Source organism: Microcaecilia unicolor, chromosome 2 (genome assembly GCF_901765095.1).
Source record: "Microcaecilia unicolor chromosome 2, aMicUni1.1, whole genome shotgun sequence".
In the NCBI taxonomy this organism is placed as follows: domain Eukaryota; kingdom Metazoa; phylum Chordata; class Amphibia; order Gymnophiona; family Siphonopidae; genus Microcaecilia; species Microcaecilia unicolor.
Window position 1 is genome coordinate 281,431,153 of NC_044032.1, and position 24,812 is coordinate 281,455,964.

The window sequence follows — 24,812 nt, forward strand, 5'->3', positions numbered from 1 at the left end:
GAGGATTTGGATTATGTCTTTCAGGAGAAGGAATGAGAAACCTTTTAGTCTATTGTATTTTCTTCTTCCACATTTGCTAATATTACGCAGTCTGTGTACTTTTGGCACATAGATCTTATTGGACTCCTGTTAAATTGCATTATATCAACCCTACACAATAATTGAATTGCTTATCTTGTAAACAGAATGTGGATCACTGAGACATTTATTGTTTGACTGTAGATTTTCTCGCAACTACTGGGAATCCATTTGGAGTGCCATCTATAAAATTCATCCTATTACAGATGTCATTCAATATAAATTTATCATTCTCGGATCACTTTGCTTTCAAACTAGTTTGACACAAGTTGAATGCTTCTTGCTTGATTACCCTGCTTGCTCTGGCTCTTAAAACTATTTTATCCTCTTGGAAAGACACAATACACGTCCATCACAATTTTTGGTGGAACTCTGTATACAGTACGTATAAATATGAGATGTATATTGCCAGGAAAGATATTTGATTATTGGTCACCCCTATCATTGCTTGTGAACAAACCTACCTAAATGTCAATGTTTTTGAGATTTGTTATTGTTACTTAATTTTCCTTGTTACTCTGAATCTATATGTACGCTTTGTTATACGTGTTTGAGTTTCCACATTGAGAAAAACATTTTCTTTATGGTGGATTTCGATTGAGTCTCTAGTGATAGGTTACGGTCGATTGTTACCCTGAGAATTTTCAGGCTGTCTGAGACAGGGAGGGTGTATACTGGGGTGTTGATGTTTGTGGGTTTGTATGTATTGTATTGGGATGAGATGATGAGACAGTGTTTTTTTTTCTGTATTGAGTTCTGTGTTCTGTATTTGAAAATAACTGGCCACATACATCACTGCAGGCACTTCCTCTCTGTGCTTAAAGTAAAGGAGAAATCATTCACTTATCTGCAGCAGCTTAAAACATAACATGCACCACCTACTAGAGAAATACATTGCAGGAAAATATCAAAACATTTAGCACGGGCTTAAAAATCCACTGTTCTGTCACATAGGGCCCTTAGTAACATATTACCACAAAGACGTGCATAACAGATGTAGAATTGTTTTGAGTATGAGACCAAATTCTTAAAGAAGGGTTTGTAATTTATACTGACAGAAAAATACAATGCTTTACATGTGTAAGCGTGAGATTAAATCAGTAAAAGATGACAAATTATGCATCATTTTTCTAAACATACAATAAGGACATTTTATATGTTATTAATGAGTAGTTCCCAATGGTTTTTCTGGGTCAGATAGACCCATTAATACATATCTTTAACCCATTAGTGCCCAATGTTCCCATAGTAAAATCCCATATGGGAATGTTTGGCACTAATGGGTTAATCAATGCTTAATAAGAGATGTAGAACTTTTAGAAAAGAGGACATGTAGGATTTATTTTAATCTGACTAACGATCAAAATAAGACTTTTAAAAATTTTGGTGGAAAGAGATGATGTAATGGAAAAATGTGTGGATAATGGAGGCAGAATTGTTATTTTAAGAAAAGACCAATATGTTGAAGAGATCAACAGGTAATAAACTAATAGAGAATTTTATCTACCTTTTAGTGAAGCTCCTAGAGCAAAGTGTATAAAATAAACAAAACAAAGAAAAAACAAAAAGATATTGGTAGGTAAGCCAGATTAGGGTATGATACTGGTTTCTAGTCCAAATGAAGCATGCTGTTGAAAGGTTTTGCCAACTATTGCCACCCCCCCCCCCCCTTTAATTAAAACCCTTGTTTGCCATCTCTACTCTAACTCCAGGTATTCCAAATGTGTCAAATGTTTACCCTTCAAAAGTAGAACTTTGCTGGGCTGTGGACACTTTCTTGACTTTGGCCCTTAGGTATGTGCCTAGTTTGCCTGTACCTTAATCCTGCAGTTTAGTAAACAGGCCCCTATTTTGGAATGAACTTGGAATGAAATAGTTCACATAGAGGCGTATTTTCAAAGCACTTAGACTTACAAAGTTATAACTTTGTAAGTCTAAGTGCTTTGAAAATGAGGTTTATATTAATGTTTGTTAATAACCATAGTGCATATCGTTTGCCTTTAACGTGTTTGTTTATTTACTATTACTACTACTTATCATTTATATAGCGCTGCCTTCTAGATGCTTTCTAATTGAACGTACATAAAAACAATTTAAAAAAATAGCAAAAATACAGTTACATATAAAATAAATCAGTACAACATTTTCCCAAATCAGTACTGCTACTACAGTACTTCTTCACAATTCCAAACAGTACAGTGTTAAATGGCAATTATGTATGTTATTTACCATGGGATACATAATAATGAGCTTCAAAGCATGTAAAACACCTTTTATTACAATGTAAATCGAGTAACAGAGTTTGTGGTGAATACTGCAAGCTGCTTTATTCCTGGAGGAGCTGGCATTTTTCCTGACTGGGAGCTCAAGACCGCTACGCCAAGGCTCAATGCTTCTGGGCCACATCTTAAAGGGGCTGGTCAATCAGTGATGAATTACACCGCCTCCAGGAGCCTTCACCACATGATCATCATCAACCCTCCTGTAAGCTTCCCCCAGCCTAATTTTCCACATTCCTGAAGGTCTGCTGGTTTTGGTTTCAAAATGATGCCTATGATCCCTAGTGATAATTTTTATTGTACTACTGCTAGGGGTCAGGCTGCTGTATAACGGCAAAGGCTCTTATATGACAACTTGATCCCTAGCAGAAGTGCCATGGAATAACACTAGGGGTCACCAGTGCCATTTTGAACCTGGCCCTGGCAGGGACTTGAGTGACTGGGGATCGCTCTTGTCCCATACCCCCAAGGCTCCAGGGAGGCATGGGGGTCTTGCAGGAGGGTGTGAGGGAGAACATTTTTGGGAAAAGGAGCTCTTTGGCAGGACGATGAGGGAAGACATTGGGAAAGGTTTGAGCTGGTTTATCGTTGATTTCCTGGCCCATTTATGATTCTCCTGGGCAGCATGATTTGCGCTTGCAAGCTTGATTGCAAGCTGCACTATTCATTTACCGTGAGAGTGACTAACCTGTGGTACTGTGATACTGCGAGTTAGTCACTCCAGCAGTAAACTAAGATGTGTTAAAAACCCGACTTTTACCACACCTTAATTGCTATCCCCTTTAATGTTTAATTCAGCACGAGTTAAGCACTGACCAACTGTATTTTCTCTGTTCCTATTCTTGCCTGCTGTTCCAAACAAATAATAGCAATAGTGTCTTTTTGATATGACATTCAGTTACCAACAACAAATCTATAAACAAAGGAAAGAAAAACACAACACATAGCAGGCATTGCTTGAAATCTATAGATTTTCTTCCCACTGGCTCTTCAGGGCTTTTTTGTTGGAGGCAGCATGTTTTCCAACAATAGCTCTGCTGATTGAACATTCCCTGCCAACCACAATAGCTCCTTTTTGGCATTTATCTTTTCTTCTTTTGTACGTGCATTATTATCATGGATCATGCTTTTTCTTTGACTTAACCGTTTGCTGACCCTTTGCTGACTTAATTTCTGCTCTTTAAGCAGTCATGGTCAGTGGTCATTGAGCATCGGGGGAATCTTTTTGGCAGGCTTGTTGACATTTATCACCTTGAATTTACCCTTCTGGTTTGCTTGCTTGCTTGTTTTATTTGTTTAAAGATTTATAAGCCACCTTTCCAGGCAAACAAGGGTTGCCTAAAGTGGTGAAAAGTATTAGTTAATAAAAAAAAATGCCTAAGTACCAGAGAAAGGGGAAAGGACTCACTTGATACACGTGCAGTGGTCAAACAGCTAACAAAGCGAGCCTTTAATTAATGTAAACCAGGCACCTTTAAAAAATGGGGAAAAAAACGGGGGAGAAGACCTCAAAAAACTGTGGCTACCAGCTGCAAAGCTGGAACACAAACTGAATCTTGTGAACCACAGTTCTTCTCTTTAATCACTGGTCATAAAACCCCCTATCCAACCATGATGTGTGGTTACAATTTTTTGGAATTTTTCTTATTGCCTTTGTTCAAAACTCTGTTCACAAAATACTGTTATGAGAACAAATGCTGTCCACCATAATGTTGCAGTGCTTATACAGGAATTCAACTTAGCTTGACTTGACTGCGCTACCATCGACTGACCCAGGTAGGCATCCAAACCCGATGAACCCGTTTCACCATAGGGCTTCTTCAGGGGATGAAGGATACTGAAGTCCTGTACTCTGGGTTGTAGTGAGTCCAGGCTTTGCAGTTCAGCTGTTGGAAAGCAAAAAATAACTGCTTACAAAGTTGCAACAAATATCCACGCTCCACCAAACATACAATACAGTGCCACTTATATAAAACATCAAAAAGGAAACAGGGAACTCCATAAACAGACCTGAGAGAGAGTCTTATAGACCTAATATACTGCGCAAAATGCCGGTAAAAAATGGCAGCTTAAAAAAAGTAACACTCGCACATGCGCAGCAAAGATCCAGGCAGCTGGTGATGGCAGCTGTCAACTCATATAACAGCAAGCACACCCATACCAAAAGAATAAGTATGCAACCTAATGCAATAAAAAAATCCAAAAAACCCAAAATATCCTCAAAAAAACACTGGCATCCCCAATCACCCAGTGAGCACACATCCACTTACTCAAAAGAAAACAGTCCAGTCAATCTTGACGTTGAGACCCGCTGGTTCGACAGACTTCAACCGAAATATCCAGCGCTGTTCTAATTCAACAAACGTCTGTCTGTATTGCCTCCACGGAGTCTTGGAACCATGCTGTTGATAACTCTCACTGTGAATTGTTCCAGAGAATGTTAATGTTCAGCACAATGGGCCACTAAAGATGCCCCAACCTTCTGGTGCAAAGTGCTGTGCCTATGCTCGTTAATCCGAATCCATAAAAAAATGAAAATAAAATAATTGTCAACAAAGATTTTAAGCTCCTTGAGCAGGGACTGGCCTTCTATGTTAAACTGTACAGCGCTGCGTAACCCTAGTAGCGCTTTAGAAATGTCAAGTAGTAGTAGTAGAATTAAAGTCAAACCCAGAAAGAACATCATTCCACATCTGAAACCTGTTCATACCCACCCTAAGAATGTTTTAGAATGGAACAGCCAATATTTAATTTTTTTTCAACTGTAATTACAGCTCAGTTCCTTACTGATATCATCTGAAGTTTATTCCACAGTTAAGGATGAACGGTAGAGAAAATTCTCTAGCTAATTCTTACTACTTTGATCATTTTTAAATGAGAGGACTATAAGTAATACTTCTTGACTAGAGTGTAAACTTTTGTGTTTTACGATTCTGGTAATTTTGAGTTTTCTTGGAATGTTAAAAAAAATGTGTGTCATTTTTTAAAACCTAACTGTGCTTTACACCAAATGACAATTATAAAAAAATCATTTTTCTTAGTACACTTTGAAGTATAATAGCTCTTCTTCTTCCTTTTAGTTTGCTTCTTTTAAAAACTTGATCTACCGTCCATCAATACAATCTAACCCCCACTCCCCCCCCCCCCCCCCCCGTTTACTAAGCTGCGCGCTAATGCCGACACACCCCATTCTCTTTGAATGAGCTGTGTTGGCATTGCTGCGTAGCAGCTACTAGCATGGCTTAGTAAACAGAGGGGTAAGTGTTTTACAATAAATAACTTATAATAAAAACAAAAAGAAAGTATAAAATTAGAAAAAGCAAATTATAAAATTAGAACAGCATATTAAAATTAAACTGAACATAATAAAAAAAAAGTTCAGTGTTTTCTTCATGTTGCAGAGCCAAAAGGGTTCCCGTTGCAAGACTGTTTTCTGTTGAGAATTTCATATCAGATTTATTATGTTGGAGATCAATAAAATCATGGATGACAACAAATAGATTCAATACTTAAGTATTGTTTGTCAGGTTAAGGTTCAAGTAATGTCCCTTACTTATTATGGATGGTATATCAATACTGAATGTCAAAGAGGTGTGTTATTTAAGGATTCATTTAGACAGCTCCTTTACTTTACATCCTCAATTGAAAATTATGCTTCATAGTCTAAACTTAGATTGTTGCACCGATGCGAGACTTTCTGAGCATTGCAAATTTTCATACAATAATACAAACGTTGGTGTCCCCTTTATTTGACTATCATAATTCTCTTTATTTGGGCTTCCTGCACTATTTGCTACATGCTTTATAGTTGGCTCAAAATGCCTCAGCTCTGTTAATCTGCTGAGTTCCCAGTTCTGAACATATATTACCTTTTCTTGTACAGTTGTATTGGCATCCTATTTTGAGGCAAATTAGGTTTGAAGTCTTGACCTTATTTCATAAGGTTCTTAATAACAAAGCTCGTTTATGTATTACATCTACTCTTAGGATTTTATCACCCTTCTAGGCTTTTGTGTTCTGCTGCCAAGGGTATCCTAGATATACTTTTCTTCCTTCCAACAGATTAAATTACAGGAATAGCGCTCATCACTGTTCATTGTTGTAGTTCCTATGCTACAGAATACAATGCCATTGTTGTTGCACTTGACACCAGTGGCATAGCCAGACCTTACATTTTGTGTGGCCACTGTGTATATAGGTATGAGTACTGTTTCTTGGGATACTACAAAATAATGATTTAGAATGCACTTGATGATGGATTTCTAAGTAGTGTGCCCACCAACTTCCAGATCAGGACCTGGCCCGCACCAAAAAAAAAATTTGGCAGGTAAGAGGAGAAGGACCAGAGAGCTGCCAGCTGCCTGGAGGGCCTGGGCCAAGATTGGGTGGGCCAGGGCCCACCCAGGCCCACCCATAGCTATGCCTCTGCTTGATACCATCTTTGGCTTGTTTTAGGAAGCAGTTGAAAATGCATTTTTTAAAGCAGCTTTTCCTGAATAATGATGGGCAGTGTTGATGTTTTCTGGTCATTGAATGACCTGTTCTACATGAATGAGTAATCTAAAAGACTTATCTACATTATTTATTTATTTGTAGCATTTGTGTCCCGCATTTTCTCACCAATTTGCAGGCTCAATGTGGCTTACCTAGATTAAAAAAAGAAATTCAGGCCAAATTGATTTTAAGGGTTGTTGTTTTTATTCTGAAAGTTAATTTGAGCCTGTTTGAAACCAGCAGGGTTATTGCTAACCTTCCCTAGTGATACGTTGTGTAAGGTCACTGAGAACTCCGGCTACTCCTTGAGTCTAAACACTGTCCACTGTGCTTTCTGCTAAATTCCATCAGGCTGACTGACTGGAACCAGTGCTGACCCAGCACCTGGTGATGTCATCGGGTGTGCTGTGGTAAAAAATAAGGCTCAGCTCCAGAAGAATTGCCTGTGTGAGACCAAAGGGTATTTTGTCACTTAGATTTAGATTTATTATTTATAACCCGCCCTTATCCAGGGTGTGAGGTACAATATACAAACACAAAAATACATAAAACATACAGAACAATAACATTACAAAAAAATTCAATTTTTAACCCACACCATAATTCAGGCAACCAGAATATCCAAAGCACAGTCTTGTACTTGACCAGCAGTAGCATAAAAAGCCAGACACATCAAATGTGCCTTTAATTGATGCTTAACGCTAACCAGTTGGGTCTTATGTTTCAATCCAGCTGGCAACCGGTTTCATTCAAAAGGCCCAGCAATAGAAAAAGTTGCTCGTCCAGTTATATCCAGATGAAACTGTCTCAGTGGATTATAACAGTGGATAGCACTCTTCAAATACACAGAAGTATCATGAATCAATACATGATCAACTAATATTAACGATTTAAATTTCAGCCTGAATGCAACCATTATACATCTCAACTGCTTTAAATAAGTTGAAATATGATCATATTTCAGCAAAACAGAAACAACACACACTGCCAAATTCTGCATAATTTGCAAAGTGAACACAAGTGGCAAGCAACCCCAAATATACAATGTTACAATAATCGATGCCAGCCTCCACCACCCTCACCATAGCCTCCACAACCCTCACAAAGTCCACAGCCGAAAGCAAACGACGCACCCTGCTCAAAAGATGTAACTTGAAAAATGAAGTTTGAATCAGGCGCTGAATCTGTGGCCGAAAAGAGAATCGAGAATCCAACAGACTTCCCAGAGTCCACACCTGAGTGGACATCTGCCCCCAGAGATTGCTTGCCTGTGACAGCTGGGGACACTGGCAGCTGCTTTTTGTGACTGATGACCTTGCTTTGTGTTGCACTCCATTGGGTTGACTGACTTGAACCAGTGCTGACTCCTTCCCTGGTAGCATTTTTGGGTACACAGTAGTAAAAAAAAGACCTGACATGAGAGATGTCACGAGCCAGAGCGGTTGCAAGCTGAATTTGTGGTATTGACAATGGAGCATGACCAAGAAGTTTCCTAGTGTTCTCTTCTGTGTGGTATTTAGGTTTTGGTATTTGTGTAGTTCTTTTGAGGTTGATGTTATGGAGGGTAATATGATTCCACTTATGGTCATGGCTACTATAGGTTTTTTATGCCTGCCTCACCAGCGGAAGAATTTATATCCTGAAGTGTGGAGATAAATTGTGTGTGTGCGCGCCTTATTTGATGTCCCATTGTTTGATTACTTTTATTAATATTTGTGATTACTAATAGGTATATGAAGAACAAAATTGATTTCATATGATATATATGTGGACCTATGTTTAGATATACTCTGTATTAGTGAGGTATAGGACTTAGACTCAGATTTTATACTTTTTCAGCAATGACCCCCCCCCCCCCCCCCCGAGTTTTGTTTGGGAAGTTCAAGTTAGAAATGGTAAGAGGTGGTGGGGCTGGAATTATTTTTAGGGAGTTTTTGAAATTGTGCCAAGTGTTGTCTTATGGAGGGGCATTTTTTTTAAAGGATGTCCAGATCAGAATACAAATGTACAGTTCATAACATCCAAAACAGATGCCCATGTCAGATACTTTTTCCAACAGAAAATACATCAAGAATTCCTGTTCAAAAATATGTGAGATGGACATCTATGTGCTGAGGACGTTCAGCTTGAGCAGCCATTTTACAAACTGGAATGTCCAATATATGAATGGCAAAAAAGCAGGGACAAGGACATCTGACTGCATTCTTAGAGGAATGACCACACAGATGTTATTGCAGAGCAGAGGGCAACCTAGTGGTTAGTTTAGTAGACTTTAAACTAAAATCCCATTTTAATGCTTTTATTTTGTAATTTTGAGCCCTCCAGGAACAGAAAAATACCTACTGTACCTGAATGTACACCACTTCAATAACCTTCAGACTTGCAGGTGGTCTGTGTAGGTACAGTAGGTATTTTTATGTTTCTGTAGGATGTACAATAAAAAAAAAAGTTCACGTGGGATTTAGACCTTGATGCCTTAGTTTAAAGTCTCTTCACTAACCACTAGGCTGCCCCTCTGCTCTGCTCTGCAATGCAAAATTGTGTTGTCATTCTTCTAAGAATGCTGTCAGACAGACGTCCTTGTCCCTGCTTTTTTGCCATTCATATACTGGACATTCCAGTTTGTAAAATGGAGTGAAGGACTAGCCTAATGGTTGGTGCAGCGAGTTGTGGAATTGGGGAACCAGGTTTGATTTCAGCTGCTGCCTAACGGTTGGCAGTGGGTTGAGATCCTGGGGGAATCTGATTCAGTTCCCTCTGCAGCTCCGTGTGACCCAGAGCAAATCACCTAGCCCTCCATTGTCCCAGGTACAATATACTACTTAGATTGTGAGCCTGTTAGAGACAGTGTAATTATTTGTTGCATTGTATATAAACTACCTTGATTTGCGCTCGAAAGAGGCAGTTGTATAGTTAATAAACAACAATAAATAACAACAATTTGTAAGCGAAGAGAAAAAAAATCTTCAAGGAATTAGATCAGAAAATGAGAAAAAATAAGTGAGAAATGCACAAGTAGTTCTGAAAGATTCCTGTTGTGCGTTGAATTTCTGAGATGAAACGGGGGCCCTTTTGTCGAGGATTTTGCTTGGTGTGCTACAGATGATGAACTTTTGAGCAAACCCCGGCTGGACACCTAGTGATTTTGATGATGGTTATTTCCACCTGGGTGACTAAGCTAACTTTATGATGTTTTCTCTGTGCATATACCCATTTTGTTAATTTTTGAATCTTTTTCAGTAATGTTATTGACTCTTACTCAATAATATGATGTTTTGAAGATTCTTATTTCCCTCTGTTTTTTTTTTTTTTTTCCATTAGGGAGTTGTTTTCCTTTGCAGTTGGGTTCGGAGGGTGTTTGAAACCAGTGATAGAAACCATTTTGAATGGGGGATGACCATCTCTGTAGGCACCCCAGGCTGTTGATCTTTCAGTTGGTTTAAATGTTTTTGTTGTCTTCAGCATATTATGAGTTTGAGTCAATTTTTGAGCAAATTTATACTTTGGATTAGTTTGTTAGTTTTTTTGCTGTCCAACAGCTGGTTAATTTTTGATGCACAAAACTAACTCATTTGGAGGCATTGTCCCCATGGGAGTGTGTTGGACATAGGGTTTTTTTGTTTGTTTTTTTTAGGTGAGCAACTTTGTGGTAGATCTGTGCTAGGTTTATAAATTTAACCTATTTCTTGAACTGATCTGTTTGGTGTGAAATTTTCTGTTGCTGTTGTAACTGTCCATGAGAGAGAACAGATGTGTACATTGCCTTCTAAGGATTTGAAAAATGTTTGGGTATTTGCAGTTACAGGCAATTCAGACTGTTGATTTGTTAGCTGCTGTTAAGAGTAGGAATGATTATTTGGTTCTGGTTTTGGATTTAGTTGTGCCATTCATGGCAAATCGTTAAAGGCAGTTACATGTACCTTCATGATTTAGTACTGTTCTAAAGGAACAGTTTGGGCTGCGGAGACATGTTGAGGAAATACAGATCAGAATATTAGCTGTTCTAGCTTTGCAGAATCAATACAAACAGCAAGTAGATAAGGAGAGAGTGACTTCTTTCTCTAGAAGAATTTCTTTGTCTTAGAATTATCCAGCACAATTGTTCTCTACTGTTAAAACCTTAATTCATAAGGGTAGTGGTGTGTTTGGTTTTCCCTCACTGCTGAATAGTTTGCTTAAGTGAGAATGAAGAAAGTTTGATATTTCCAAGCGCTTTAATATTTTTGTCTCTGACTGCTCTTACTCCTGTGTATGATTTGACTACTGTGTTATGAGTCAAGTCTGTAATTCTAAATGTAGTCCTCAAGATGCATGTCATCCTGTTCTGAAGACCATGAATGAGGACATTTGTCCTTTTTTGACCAAGTTAGTCTGTTCTTCCCTTCAGTTGGGGTTGGTGCTTGAACCACTTAGGCTATAGGAAGACATATTAATAAGAAAGAGAATCTGGAAAACATTTTGTCTGGTTTTCTTTATTTCTTTCCTTTGCTAAAGTTTTGGAAAAAGTTAGAAGTCAGTTGGATTTTTTTGGACTCCTGCCAGTATGGCTTTTGAACATTCTGTAGTATATAAACTTTGTTATCAACAGTTGATGTGGTTGGACTGAGTTTTGATAAGGGATATCACAGCAGTTTTAAGTACTTTGCACCATGATATTTTACTTTCTGGATTGACAGCAATAGGAAAAGGTGGTGCTGCCTTAATTGATTCAGGTCTAATTTGACAGATAAATTACAGAGTGAAAATAGGGGTTTCCTGTATTAATTACCATTTAACAGTTGGGGTACCGCAAGGTTCTATATTATTTACAATGTTTCTTTTTTTAACATGTATATAGTCCCTTTTTGCAAGTTACTATTGGATTTAGGTGCCCCCTCCCCCCCCCAATTTCTAAAGTAGGTGATGATGCACTTAGAGAATGGCACAGTGTTTTTACTAAGGGTTGAAGACTGGATGTCAGCAAATTAACTAGCAATACATTTTGCAAAAACAAAAATTATGGTACAGTATGCTGTAGGTAAACTATGGTTTACCAAAGATGCTTGTGGCTGATCAAGCTGTTATCCCTCTGCAGTCACAGATAAACTGTGTTGGGGTGATTTTGGATACTTCTCTTTTCGTGAGATCTTTTGTTAAAGAATTGGTGAAGACCTCCTTTTTTAGGTCGAGATTGTGTAAAAGACTAAAGACTATCCATGACTCAGTAGGTTGTAGGACTACTCTTCAATCGTTAGTTTTCCCTACAAGCTGTACAGAACTCTTAGGCCAGTATTTTGACCAGGGCCCAACACTGATTTTGTTCTCTCTGTATTGGTTACCGGTACTTTGGCAAGTTAGGTTCAAGATGCTTTTTTAAAATTCATCACCTAAAGAGGTGCCATATTATTTCACTTCAGTGTTACATCTGCATAGACCAGTGAGAATTTTAAGATTTGAGGGCACCAGGTTCTTTCAGTTACATTAAGCACAAACATACCAGCTGGTGGTGACATATAAATATTAGGGCTTTTTCTTTGCCTGAGCTACTGGAATGGAAATAATTACCCACTGAGTTCTATTATTGGAAAACTATGGTAGTTTTAGAAGGCAGGTGAAGAAATAGGGTTTTTTTTTTGACCAGGCATTTGCTTAGTCAGTTGATTTTTTTGATCATGAAGCTTGTAATGATTTTGTAGTTTGGAATGAATTAAAAAGAACATTTCTATTGCACTTGGATTGATACCTTTCTTTTTCCTTCCTCCCCTAGCGTTCTTGGAAGCTCACCTTCCCTATAACCAGTTGGTATAGCTCATTGTATACAACCTGGAGGATGACAGAGGCTATGAAAAAAGACAGCACAGCAGTGCGTGATTGGTTAACTTCCATTAAGTCATTGTTGCCTGTGATGTCTGAAGTTCCTATACATATTTCTCTTCTGTTGGCATACTTCCTAGTTCACTTAGAAGGGGAGATTCTTCGTGACGTATTGAGTGTTGTTACGCAAGTTGCAGAAACTGATTCATCACAGGTAAGCATTAGAGATTCCATACCTATTAATGCATTTGTGAAAAAATAAACATTCTTGTTTGCGCCTCATTGTACTTAACCACTTTACTGTCAGGGTATATGCAGTCTTTGTAGGCATAGGGAACGTATATATTTTTTCAGTTTCATGATTAAACCACAATAATTTGTTGTTAATTGCAAAACGTTCATAATATTTTTGGTGCAAGAGCTTTTCATTGGTTATAAAGCTTATATAGCGACTGAGTCTCATATACTCATAACCAAAGCGTGTATCTTTTTTTTCCATTAGTAGTGCTCCAATTTAAAAGGAATTATAAATAGGAAAAGTTTGCAGAAAGAACTGTCCATTCTTGAAACCTTCATTTTCTTCAGTTTAATCAAATAATATAGCTTGATGATTTACTGTATAGACGGGGCCGGTCTTAGGGCGAGGCGACCGCATAGGGCCTCGCGCTCAAGGGGGCCCCGCGTGGCGTGCCTGAAGTCACCCCGCCTCGACCGTCCGAGCTCCAGTCCCCCCTCCCTCACAGTGGTGTAGTAGCAAGAAGGGCAGTGGAGTCGGTCTGCCCCGTGTGTCAGCGGGTGGGGGGTGCTCCGCTCCCGCTGCTCCCACCCTGTCCTACCTTTTAAAAAAATTTACGAAGCGCTGGAGTGGCAGGCAGCGCCTCGCGTCTGCCTTGCTAGTAAAAAAATCTCCTCGACGTCGTCGGGCCTTCCCACATTGAGTCCCGCCCTCCTCTGAGGTAACTTCCTATTACCACGAGGGCGGGCGGGACTCAATGTGGGAAGGCCCAACAGCGTCGAGGAGATTTTTTACTAGCAGGACAGACGTGAGGTGCTGCCTGCCACTCCGGCGCTTCGCAATTTTTTTTTTAAAGGCAGTGAGGGAGGTGGCAGGAGAACGGAGCGGGTCGGGTCAAGCTTCTTCATTATGTGCAGAGAGGGATTTGGAACCCCCGGTCATTTTGAAATTTTGGTGCCTATCCCAGAGTAACCTCTTCATGTCAGATTACAATCGAATAGGGAAACAAATCTTATCCCCAGCTCTCTCTCCCTCTCCTCCTTTCACTCTGTACCTCTCCTCACACCCCCTTTCTTTTCCTCTCTTTTCCTAGCATTCTTTGCCCCTCATATCAGGGGCGTAGCTACGGGTGGGCCTGGATGGGCCCAGGCCCACCCAATCTCAGCTCAGGCCCACCCAAATGACGACGACTGGAACGGCGACTTTTTTACTCGAAGTCGCAGCGATGAACGGGCGGGCAGCGCTTCGGTAGTAAAAGCAACAAGGAGGCAGGTTTACTGCTCCGTCATTCGCTTCCCTGCTTGCCCTCTGCGCCCCGCCTTCCTCTGACGTCATTTCCTTTCGGGCAGGCGGAACGCTCGCTGAGAGGGCAGGGAAGCGAAGGACAGAGTCGAACCTACCTCCTTGTTGCTTTTCCTACCGCTGCCTGCCCGCTCGTTCATCGCTGCAACTTCGGGAGTGCAAACAGCAAGCAAACCTGTGAGCTGCTTCATCCACGTTGTCCTTACAGGTGGCTGGGAGATGCTGCGAAGGGGGAGGGGGGGAGACGCTGGACAGAAGGGGGAAGGGGATGGGCAGAAACAGGATGGGCAGGGGAGAGAGGAGAATTGCTGGACAACAGGGATTGATGGAGGGGGTAGGGGAGAAAGGAAATTTGCTGGAGATGGGTGGAGGAGAGGGCAGGGGAGAATGGAGAGTTGCTGGACAGAGCAGAGGGCAGGGGAAGGAGGAGAATTGCTGGGGATGGATGGAGGGGAAAGGGGAGAGAGGAGAATTGCTGGGGATGGATGGAGGGGAAAGGGGAGAGAGGAAATTTGCTAGAGATGGATGGAGGAGGGGCAGGGGAGAATGGAGAGTTGCTGGACGGAGCAGAGGGCAGGGGAAGGAGGAGAATTGCTGGACATGGATGGATGGAGGGGAAAGGGGAGAGAGGAAATTTGCTGGGTATGGATGGATGGATGGAGGGGAGGGCAGGGGAGAGAGGCGAATTGCTGAACATGCAGGGGACAGAGGACATTTGCTGGATATGGGTGGATGGAGGAGATGGCAGGGGAGAATGGAGAGTTGCTGGACAGATGGATGGAGGGAGGGGAGAAAAGTCAGGAAGGAGATGCGCATGGATGGAGGGGAGGGAAGAGAGCAGAAATGCTGGACATGGATGGAGTGGAGGGCAGGAAAGAGAGGAAAAATGTTCGACAAGGATGGAGGGAAGGAAAGATAAAGGAAGGAAATGCACATGGATGGAGGGGAAGGGAGAGAGGAGAAATGCTGGACATGGATGGAGGGGAGGGAAGACAGAGGAAGTAGATGCGCATGGATGGAGGGGAGGGAAGACAGGAAGTAGATGCACATGGATGGAGGGGAGTGAGGAGAAATGCTGGACATGGATGGAGGGAAAACTGCTGAGTTTAAGGGCTGGTTTGGAACACGTTGAGGGCAGATACTGAAACTCTGGGAAGGATAGGGACAGGGCTACAGATGGTAGACAGGACACATAAGGACACAGGAGGATGGTGGACATGGTGAGAGAAAAAAAATCAAATGGAAAGAAGACACTGCATAAAACAGAAGACACTGGGACCAAAGTGAATAGATCGGACAACAAAGGTAGAAAAAAGTATTTTATTCAGAATTTATTAATTGGATTATGTCATAAGTACATAAGTACATAAGTAGTGCCATACTGGGAAAGACCAAAGGTCCATCTAGCCCAGCATCCTGTCACCGACAGTGGCCAATCCAGGTCAAGGGCACCTGGCACGCTCCCCAAACGTAAAAACATTCCAGACAAGTTATACCTAAAAATGAGGAATTTTTCCAGTCCATTTAATAGCGGTCTATGGACTTGTCCTTTAGGAATCTATCTAACCCCTTTTTAAACTCCGTCAAGCTAACCGCCCGTACCACGTTCTCCGGCAATGAATTCCAGAGTCTAATTACACGTTGGGTGAAGAAAAATTTTCTCCGATTCGTTTTAAATTTACCACACTGTAGCTTCAACTCATGCCCTCTAGTCCTAGTATTTTTGGATAGCGTGAACAGTCGCTTCACATCCACCCGATCCATTCCACTCATTATTTTATACACTTCTATCATATCTCCCCTCAGCCGTCTCTTCTCCAAGCTGAAAAGCCCTAGCCTTCTCAGCCTCTCTTCATAGGAAAGTCGTCCCATCCCCACTATCATTTTCGTCGCCCTTCGCTGTACCTTTTCCAATTCTACTATATCTTTTTTGAGATACGGAGACCAGTACTGAACACAATACTCCAGGTGCGGTCGCACCATGGAGCGATACAACGGCATTATAACATCCGCACACCTGGACTCCATACCCTTCCTAATAACACCCAACATTCTATTCGCTTTCCTAGCCGCAGCAGCACACTGAGCAGAAGGTTTCAGCGTATCATCGACGACGACACCCAGATCCCTTTCTTGATCCGTAACTCCTAACGCATGAAATGTGCATCTGTGATATTTTGCATGTAAGTTTCAATTTTTCTGGTATTGCTGCATGCTGAGTCTGACTTCTTGAGTTAACTTTCCAGTTCAGTATTTTGCCTTCATATTTTTTGATTTCTAGTTCATTGTGTCATGTCTGTTGTGTCATGTGTTTTTCATGTGTAATCAAGGTGCAGTATTCTCTAGCGTGTAGTATTTGCAGCCCTTTTTGTTTTGCTTTTTTTTTTTCACGAGGTAGTGTATTGGTGTTTTAGAGCCTAGTGTAATTACAGTTCTGCCTTTTCAAGCATAAGGTTGTAGCTCATCCTGTCCTTGGAATTAGTGCTGTTATGGTTTAGTAAGGGTATGAGTGAGTTTTTGCACAAGTTTGTGTATAGCATTTTGCAGTAGAGAGATTGTGGGATAATGTAATTATATTTAAAAATATCAATTTTTCCATTAAGTAGGTATGTGGTTATACTGATGCAGGGCAGCTGTTGGGCAGACTACTTAGAAAACCATCATCAAATGAATTCTAAGGCATTATTTTGTAGGATCCCAAGAGACACTACTCATAGACAGTGCATGCCCACCCATATTAGCTCTGGGCCCACCCAAAATCTCAGGTCTGGCTACGCCACTGCCTCATATTCCATCTTTCCTCTGCTGTTCTCTCTCTTTCTCTGTCATTTGTCATCTCTCTCTCACTGGAGACCTTTTTTTCTGTATTCCTCACCCTTCTGCCTCTCTTTCTTTTTCTTTCCTCCCCTTCCCCCTCCCCTTGCTTCATTTATGCTTTATTCTCTTCCCTTGTATCTCTCACATTTTTTCCTGAGTTAACTATGAGCAGGGGTCTCGTATCTGAGGAGGGGGATATCCCAAGACTCAGAGTCTAGTAAACATCTCTATACGTGCACTATTCGTAGGTGTAGGGTTGCAGTGGGATGGGGTGGTGAGTAGAAAGGAAAGCCAATGCGAAATAGAGACCTCTTGTAGCGGGTACAGGTGAGACCACTATGGGAAAGACCAAGGGAAATGATATCCAGATAACCAGGGAATGAAAATAAATCTTGCAGCTGATAAGAGGCATTTAAACTAAGTTTCTGGGTCTGCCACTGCCTTATGTCCTGGCCTGGATTACCCTATTTTTTCCCTTTGGCCAGAGAAATTCATTTTTTTCTACAGATCTTGGAGAGGTGGGGGGACAGAGAGAGAGGGGCAGATCCTGGATGGAAGGGGGAGCGAGAGGGAAGGCAGACCCTGGATGGATGGGAGAGGAAGGGCAAATGGTGGATTGAAGGGGCAGAGAGAAAGGGCAGACAGTGAATGGAAGGGGGAGAGAGAGGGGGCAGATGGGGGATAGAAGGGGCAGAGATAGAGGGCAGATGTGGATGGAAGGAGCAGGGAGAGAGGGCAGACATTGGATGGAGAGAACAGCAGAGAGGGCAGACACTGGCTGGCAGAGAGAGACCGAAGACAGATGCTGGATGGAAGGAAGACAGTGAAAAGAAGATGAGGAAAGCAGAAACCAGAGACTACAAACTGTAAATAAAATATATATTTTTATTTTTTTGCTTTAGGATAAAGTAGTATTGTAGCTTTGTTAATACATGTTTATCATAGAACATGTAAACAAGGTAATCTTTTTATTGGACTAATTTTAATACATTTTGGCTAACTTTCGGAGAACAAAACCCCCTTCCGCAGGTCAGGATAGGATACTCTAACAGTACTATACTGTATTGACCTGAGGAAGGATGTTTTGGCCTCTGAAAGCTAAATGTATTAGTCCAATAAAATGGTATTATTTTATTTTCTATATTTGTTAATTTGTAAAGTGGTGATTGGTATTTGTTAGTTTTTTTTCAAATTTACATCTGCTGTCTTTATATTTTGCACAGTACTAGGGGACATTTTCTTTTTCTGTGGTGTTGCTTTTGTATGCAGAGTCTGGCATCTTGAGGGTTCAGTTTAATTTTTGTCTAAATAGAAAGTTTAAATATTACTACTTATTCTATAGTGGATTAGGGCGTATCTGTGTTTGTGAAAAAGACATGGCTTTCAGTTGGCATTGACTGTGCAGGATTGACAAGCCCTGGAGCTGGGGGCCTTAGAGCTTGGAGGGAGGGGTGGCCGGCCCTGGAGCTAGGGTGGGGGCAGGGCTAGGGGGGCCCCATCAAATTGGTCTGCATAGGGGGCCCCACACTTGCTAAGACCGGCCCTGTGTATAGATACTGTTTTTTGTAGGACAAATGCATATTGGTTCTGTCACATAGCCTATTATCCAGCCTGTCTTGGGTTTATGAATTCGGTGCCTCAGTTGAAAATGAGATATTTAGTAATTTGTGCAAAAATAGTTGAATTAATACAAGTTTGAAATTTATGAGCAATAGCACTAATAGTCAAGGTTTCAGCCTTAGATACTGACATTACATTTCTTTCATAAGCATTCATAATTTGATTACAGTTTTGTATCAGCTGTTATTTTCTGTGTAATTAGTTTAAAAAACACCTTTGTATCCACTCATCTCCATGCTTAAAACTGGGACATGCACTGGTAAAAGAAGTCAGGAAATGCTAAGTAATAATTATAGGGCATTCATGCATGACTTACATTCCTGAAGCTAGACATGTATGTTTCAGAAATACATGAAATATTTTCTTCTTCAAAAATCTTTTTCTTAGCATCAGGCTCCACCATTTTGCACAAATGGGGTGTTATCCCTTCCTATTAGCAGGTGAAGGTAGTGAAAACTGAATTCTGTCAGTGACATCACCAGCATAAGCAGAGGTACACCCTGGAACAATCCAGTATTTTTCTGTACCTTCAGCAGGTCATGCTGATGCTCCTGTCCCTGGCCTAGCTCCCCTTCTCTACTGGCCATGGCCGCGCACAGGTCAAAGTCATGGGACCTTACCAGGTTGAGCTCAGAATTTTGGCTCCGCAGCTCCCAGTTGCACTTTTAGTGCCACTGTGTAAGGTTTTGGTTTGGTCCTGCGATGCCTTGCTTGATGGGTGCGGGTCCCCATCCCCGCACCCCTCTTGCTTGTTCACCCTGTTTTGAGTGTGCTCTTCACTGGTTCCTAGGCTTTCCAAAAGTACTCAAGCAGCACATATACAAAAAAAAAAAAAAGTCAATTGACCTGGATAGCTTTATGTTCTTTGTCAGGGGTAATGCTATTGTAAAGAACTATGTAGAGAATTTCCCTCTAGGTGCATCCAGAGGAGCTCAGGACTGAGGTAGGCTGAGGCAGTCATGTAAGCCCTTGCTCATCTGCTGCGTGGTATGGCATGCTGGCTGGCACAAGCTGCACAGTCTGCAGAGCCAGCAGCTGAGCAGGGATAATGGATTATTTTATAGTGTGTAAATGTGGCTCATTCTGTCTGTCTTTTCTCTCAGTGAGCATTTTACATATGTTATTCCCCTCCCCTCTTAAGCTCAAATGGGTATGTTCCTGTCAGTGTTCCTGCCAAGGCAAATAGGTTGTTAGAATCCTCCCTTTTCTCTCAATTAATTCACAAGGAGAATAAATTGTTGGTCATATAATAGACTTTTTCATTTTTGTTCACTCCAGGTCCATCTGCAGGGGGGGGGGGGGTCACTGTGGGGCCCCTGGCAGTCTTTAGTGGCCTTGGTGGATTTTTAGCTCCAGAGCTTGACCCAGATGGTTAAGCAGGCCCAGTACAAATCTCCCGTTGGAACATAATTGTCATCCTAACCTTAACCCTCATCCTTTTGGGGAACAGGAGGAGCCCCGTTTTGGAGTCTCAGCACTGTAGAACAAATCTGGTCATTCTGGAGGTTCTGTTTTTTTTTTCCTAAGAGCCTAAATTTGACTTCCAGTACCCTCCTTCTACATTTTTCTACTTCATTTGTACCCACATGTAACAAAACATCCAGCTCATCTCCAGAATTATCTAAAATCATATGTGAATTCTGAGGTCCACCACCTTTGCACCAGGCAGGCAGGTGACCAGATGATCCTCACATCCACAGCCACTCAGCTATCTACATGCGTAGTGATCGAATCACCTACTATAAGAGCTGTCCTAACCTTTCCCGCCTGGACAGAAGTTCTTGGGGATATATTCTTGTTACGAGAGGATATTACATCCTCTGGTGGGTAGATCTTGGCTACAGAATTACTTCCTACTTCACTAGGGTGATGCTGTCCTATTAGGAGACCTTCCTCCTTTAATCAGCACAGGGGCTGCCAGACTGGAGGTGGACTTCTCTACAACATCTCTGTAGGTCTACTCTATGTACTTCTCTGTCTCCCTCAGCTCCTTTAAGTCTGCTACTCTAGCCTGAAGAGAACGGATTCATTCTCTGAGAGTTATAAGCTCTTTGCATTGGGCATACGCAAATAATATCTGTCCAGCTGGGAGATAATCACACTGAATGCAACAGTCTGGATAGCACCCCTCTTGCTGCTGGACTGTATTTTAGTGTGTAACTTCCTATTTTTAGAAAGGGGCACCTGGTCAGAAGGAAAGGCCCGGTGCAGGCTGAGGCAGCATTTGGAGTGAATGAGAGTATTGGAGGGGAGCATATTAGAGAGAGAGAGAGAGAGAGAATAGGTGAAGGCATTGGGGGTCACAAGGAGAGAGAAAGAGAATGGGTGAAGGCACATGGAGGAGGGGAGAGAGAATGAGTGAAGGCATAAAAGGGCATGGAGTGAAAGAGAATGGGTGAAGGCACAGGGGAGCATGGAGAGAGAGAGAATGGGTGAAGGCACAGGGGGCACCAAGAGAGAATGGGTGAAGGCATGGGGGCACAGAGAGAGACAGAATGGGTGAAGGCACGGGGGCATAGAGAGAGAGAATGGGTGAAGGCACAGGGGGCACAGAGAGAGAGAATGGGTGAAAGCACAGGGGGGCACAAAGAGAGAGAGAGAGAATGGGTGAAGGTACAGGGGGCACTGAGGGAAGAGTTTATTCTTGGCTCTACCTACGTGCAGGGCCAACTGTGGAGTATCCTTCTCCACAGAAATAATAGCTTAGATTGCATGATATATTGGAAAAGCATTGGAGGACTTAAAAATACCTGCAAGTATAGGATCCTCTGAAACCATCCCTCCTATTTCTTCTTGGAGACTCAAGACCAAACACTTCCAGAAGAGGAACCATGGCTTGAAGCGGTTCAGAGAAAAGTGGTAGGGGGTTTATATAGCAAGATGTATATAGAGAGACTTATTGACCTAAACGTGTATATCCTGGAGGAAAGGAGAAACAGGGGTGATATGATACAGACATTCAAATATTTGAAAGGTATTAATCTGCAAACAAACCTTTTCCAGAGATGGGAAGGTGGTAGAACCAGAGCATGAATTGAGGTTGAAAAGGGACCGACTTAAGAATAATGTCTGGAAGTATTTTTTTTTACTGAGAGGGTGGTTGATACTTGGAATGCCCTCTTGCGAGAGGTGGTAGAGATGAAAATAGTAACAGAATTCAAAAATGCATGGGAAAATTACAAAGGGATCCAGTTTAGAAGGATTAGATCCAAAGAAGCTTAGTGGAGATTAGGTAGGTCTGTGCCTTGATTGAGGCTGAATAGATTTGGATAGGCTGGAGTGTAACTATTCAGGGGCTTTGACAACAACTTCAGAAATTTTGGAACGGGGCCAGTGCCGGGCAAACTTCTACGGTCTGTGCCCCAGGGTTGGTGGAACATGGTAAGCAGGGTATGCATGGCAGGGGACACCAACATTTGAGATGCAGCATAAACTGTCATGCTTACCCGTGCGCTATACTCTACTACCGCACACTTCAGCTCTCCCAAGACCTACCTTGATCCTTGAAGGTGGTGTGGTGGCTTCTGCATCTACGGGAGCAGGAAAGAATCCCACTGTTTCCTGCCCTCTGCCGCTATTCTGTCTCCGCTTTGCTCTTCTGTGCCACGGACCAAGACTCTTCCAGGTAGCCCCAAGTTGACTCCAGTTGAAAAACCAGTTTCTTCTGAAACAGTACTGTTGCTTTGCTGAAAGCCAGTTCAGGACAACAGGCCCAGGAGCTAAGCCAGCAGTACAGAACTACACGGGATGTTTACCACCATCTGCTTTAGACAGAGAACAATGTTGAGCTGTGCCTGTGCAATTCTTTATAAGGTATGGAGCTCACAGATCTTAGATCTCTTTATCTGCTGGATGCTGGTCATAACCTGTCAATTCTGGACCGGTCTCATAGGGCAAAAAGGAATGCTACTATTTTCTAACTTTTCTGAAACTATGAATTTAATAGTAGTTGATATTTGGTTGATGTACAGATTTGTCCTGATTCCTTCCCTCCCTAAAATCCATGCTTGCCAGTAGAAAAGCATAATTGCCTAGTGCTTGAGCTAACTTAGGGCTTCTTTTATAAAGTCGCACTGGCGATTCCCGTGTGGCAACTGAGAGGAAGTCCATTCAGTTCATATGGGCTTCCTCTCATTTGCCGGACCGAGAATCGGTAGTGTGGCTTTGTAAAAGATTAATTTGTTTGAGACATAACACTAAGCACATTTACATACTCTCAATTTCTTTTCTTCTGTGAGAATTTTGCCAAAATAATTTTATTTTGTGGTAGAGTCTAAAAATTATTTTAGTGATTTAAAAATGAGGCGCTTCATTGTGTGCCTTTGTACTTGTGTTCTTTCCCTTTATAGCTTTACTTGCTTTGTCATTCTGTAAGGCGGAATGGTTGAAAGCTTCTTGGTATTTCTTCTAGATTTCAAAGAAGAAACAGCCCTCCAATGACAAAGTAGCTGCAGAGTATTGCTTATGTTACTTTGACACTATTCCATTCATGCTGGGCTCAGTTCATATAATTAACAAAGCATCTTCTGCTGTTGCTGCACTCTGAGTGAAAACAGACGTTCCACATGGGGAAAGCCAAAAATTAAATCATCTGACTGATAGGCCACTTGTGAACAATAACCAAAAATCTATTATCATGGTTAGATGATCACAAGACGCTTGAGGACATTAACCCATTTATGATCTTCCAGCTGCTTGGATGAAATATTTCAGCAGTCAGTGACACCTAGAAATTCAGTTACAAACATATTGCCATCTTTTGTCCCAGCTGAGTAAAATGAACAAAAGAATATTGACATTGACATATTTCTGATAATATTTGCAAAGGCAATAGAATAAAAAACAGATTAGTGTTGGTTTTGTTGACTTAAAATGCCAGTATCCTTACATTAGGTTGAAACTGAATACACTCGCGCATAGCATTGCAATAACACACAGAGCAAATTCTCACTGGTGTGTACACAGTGTCCCATAAGAGTCTGTACTTTGCATGAACCAGAGGCTCCGTTCACCTGTTAAACCTGTTTCTTTTCATCTTCATTATTTTTGGAGCTGCTTTTAAATCTTTTTTCTGTGCATTTCTTTTTCAGGAAATGCTAAATTGGTTTGATATTTTCTATCTTGACTAGAGATCCTATACTACAAGATAAGTAGTCTTCAAAATTTCCAAGTTTGGGACAGGCATGAAAGGTGGTTAACTCGTGTGTTCTGCAGTGAAGGATTATCATTTAATTATTAAGCAGAATGACATTGATCTGTAACTGACTTAGATTGCCTTCAAAATTAGCAGGTACACATTCTGTCTCCTTAATAGTATCTTTCCATTATAAGGAAATATTTAATTCACAGTTATGATATTGAAGACAGGTAGTGTATGATGCGCTCTCAGAGTCATAGAGTTCCATGCACATAAGCCTCATCTCATAGACACTGACTGAGATCATATTCCATGTACCTTGGCTTAGAAGTGAATTTTATTCCTGTCATGGTATGTGCCAAACTAACCCATATGGAGAAATTGCCCCTGAGAAACACCAACTCTTGTTTCTCCATCATACAGGTTGTAAATATCAGCACCCTCGTTCATTTGCCCAGCAAGACAACAGCCCCTTGCTCCTTTTCTTAAACTATCCTCTTTTCTCACATAACCCCTCCTCAGACTCTGGTTGTCCTCCTACTCCTGCAGTTGCTGAGTTTCTTGCAGAAGTGCCTCTGTTTGTCTCCATGCAATGTGTGAAGTGAGTATGAAAAAAAGTGTGAAGCGATTCCAGTTGGTCCAAAATGCGACTGCTAGACTTTTGAAACATGTAGGCATTCATGATCATATTATACCTATTCTTTCTGCATTGCATTGGCTAGCTGTTCGCAAACACTGCGTTTTTAAAATGTTGGTGCTAACATTCCGTGGTTCCCAAATATGTTTGTGATAAGCTGCCAAGCTATGTTCCTAAGCCACAGCTTTGCTCCCAGAGTGAGAGACTGTTTGCTTTGCCCTGCTAGAGCTTTTCCATTAGAGTGTGCTTGTGCATGAACCTATTCTAATTTTCTGTGGAAGAGTGGCTTAGTGGTTAGAGCACTGGTCTTGCAATCCAGTCATGGCTGGTTCAAATCCTGCTGCTCCTCCTTGTGATCTTGGGCAAGTCACTTAACCCTCCATTGCCTCAGGTACAAACTTAGATTGTGAGCCCTCCTGG

General features: G+C 41.4%; 1 protein-coding gene across 1 annotated transcript in view; it reads left to right on the forward strand.

Annotated features, from left to right (window-relative positions):
- Positions 1 to 24,812, forward strand: part of FOCAD (focadhesin) — a 438,419-nt gene that overhangs the window by 87,276 nt on the left and 326,331 nt on the right. The window contains 1 exon segment of the mRNA XM_030194211.1: positions 12,598 to 12,858. Coding sequence (XP_030050071.1) covers positions 12,598 to 12,858 — 261 coding nt within the window.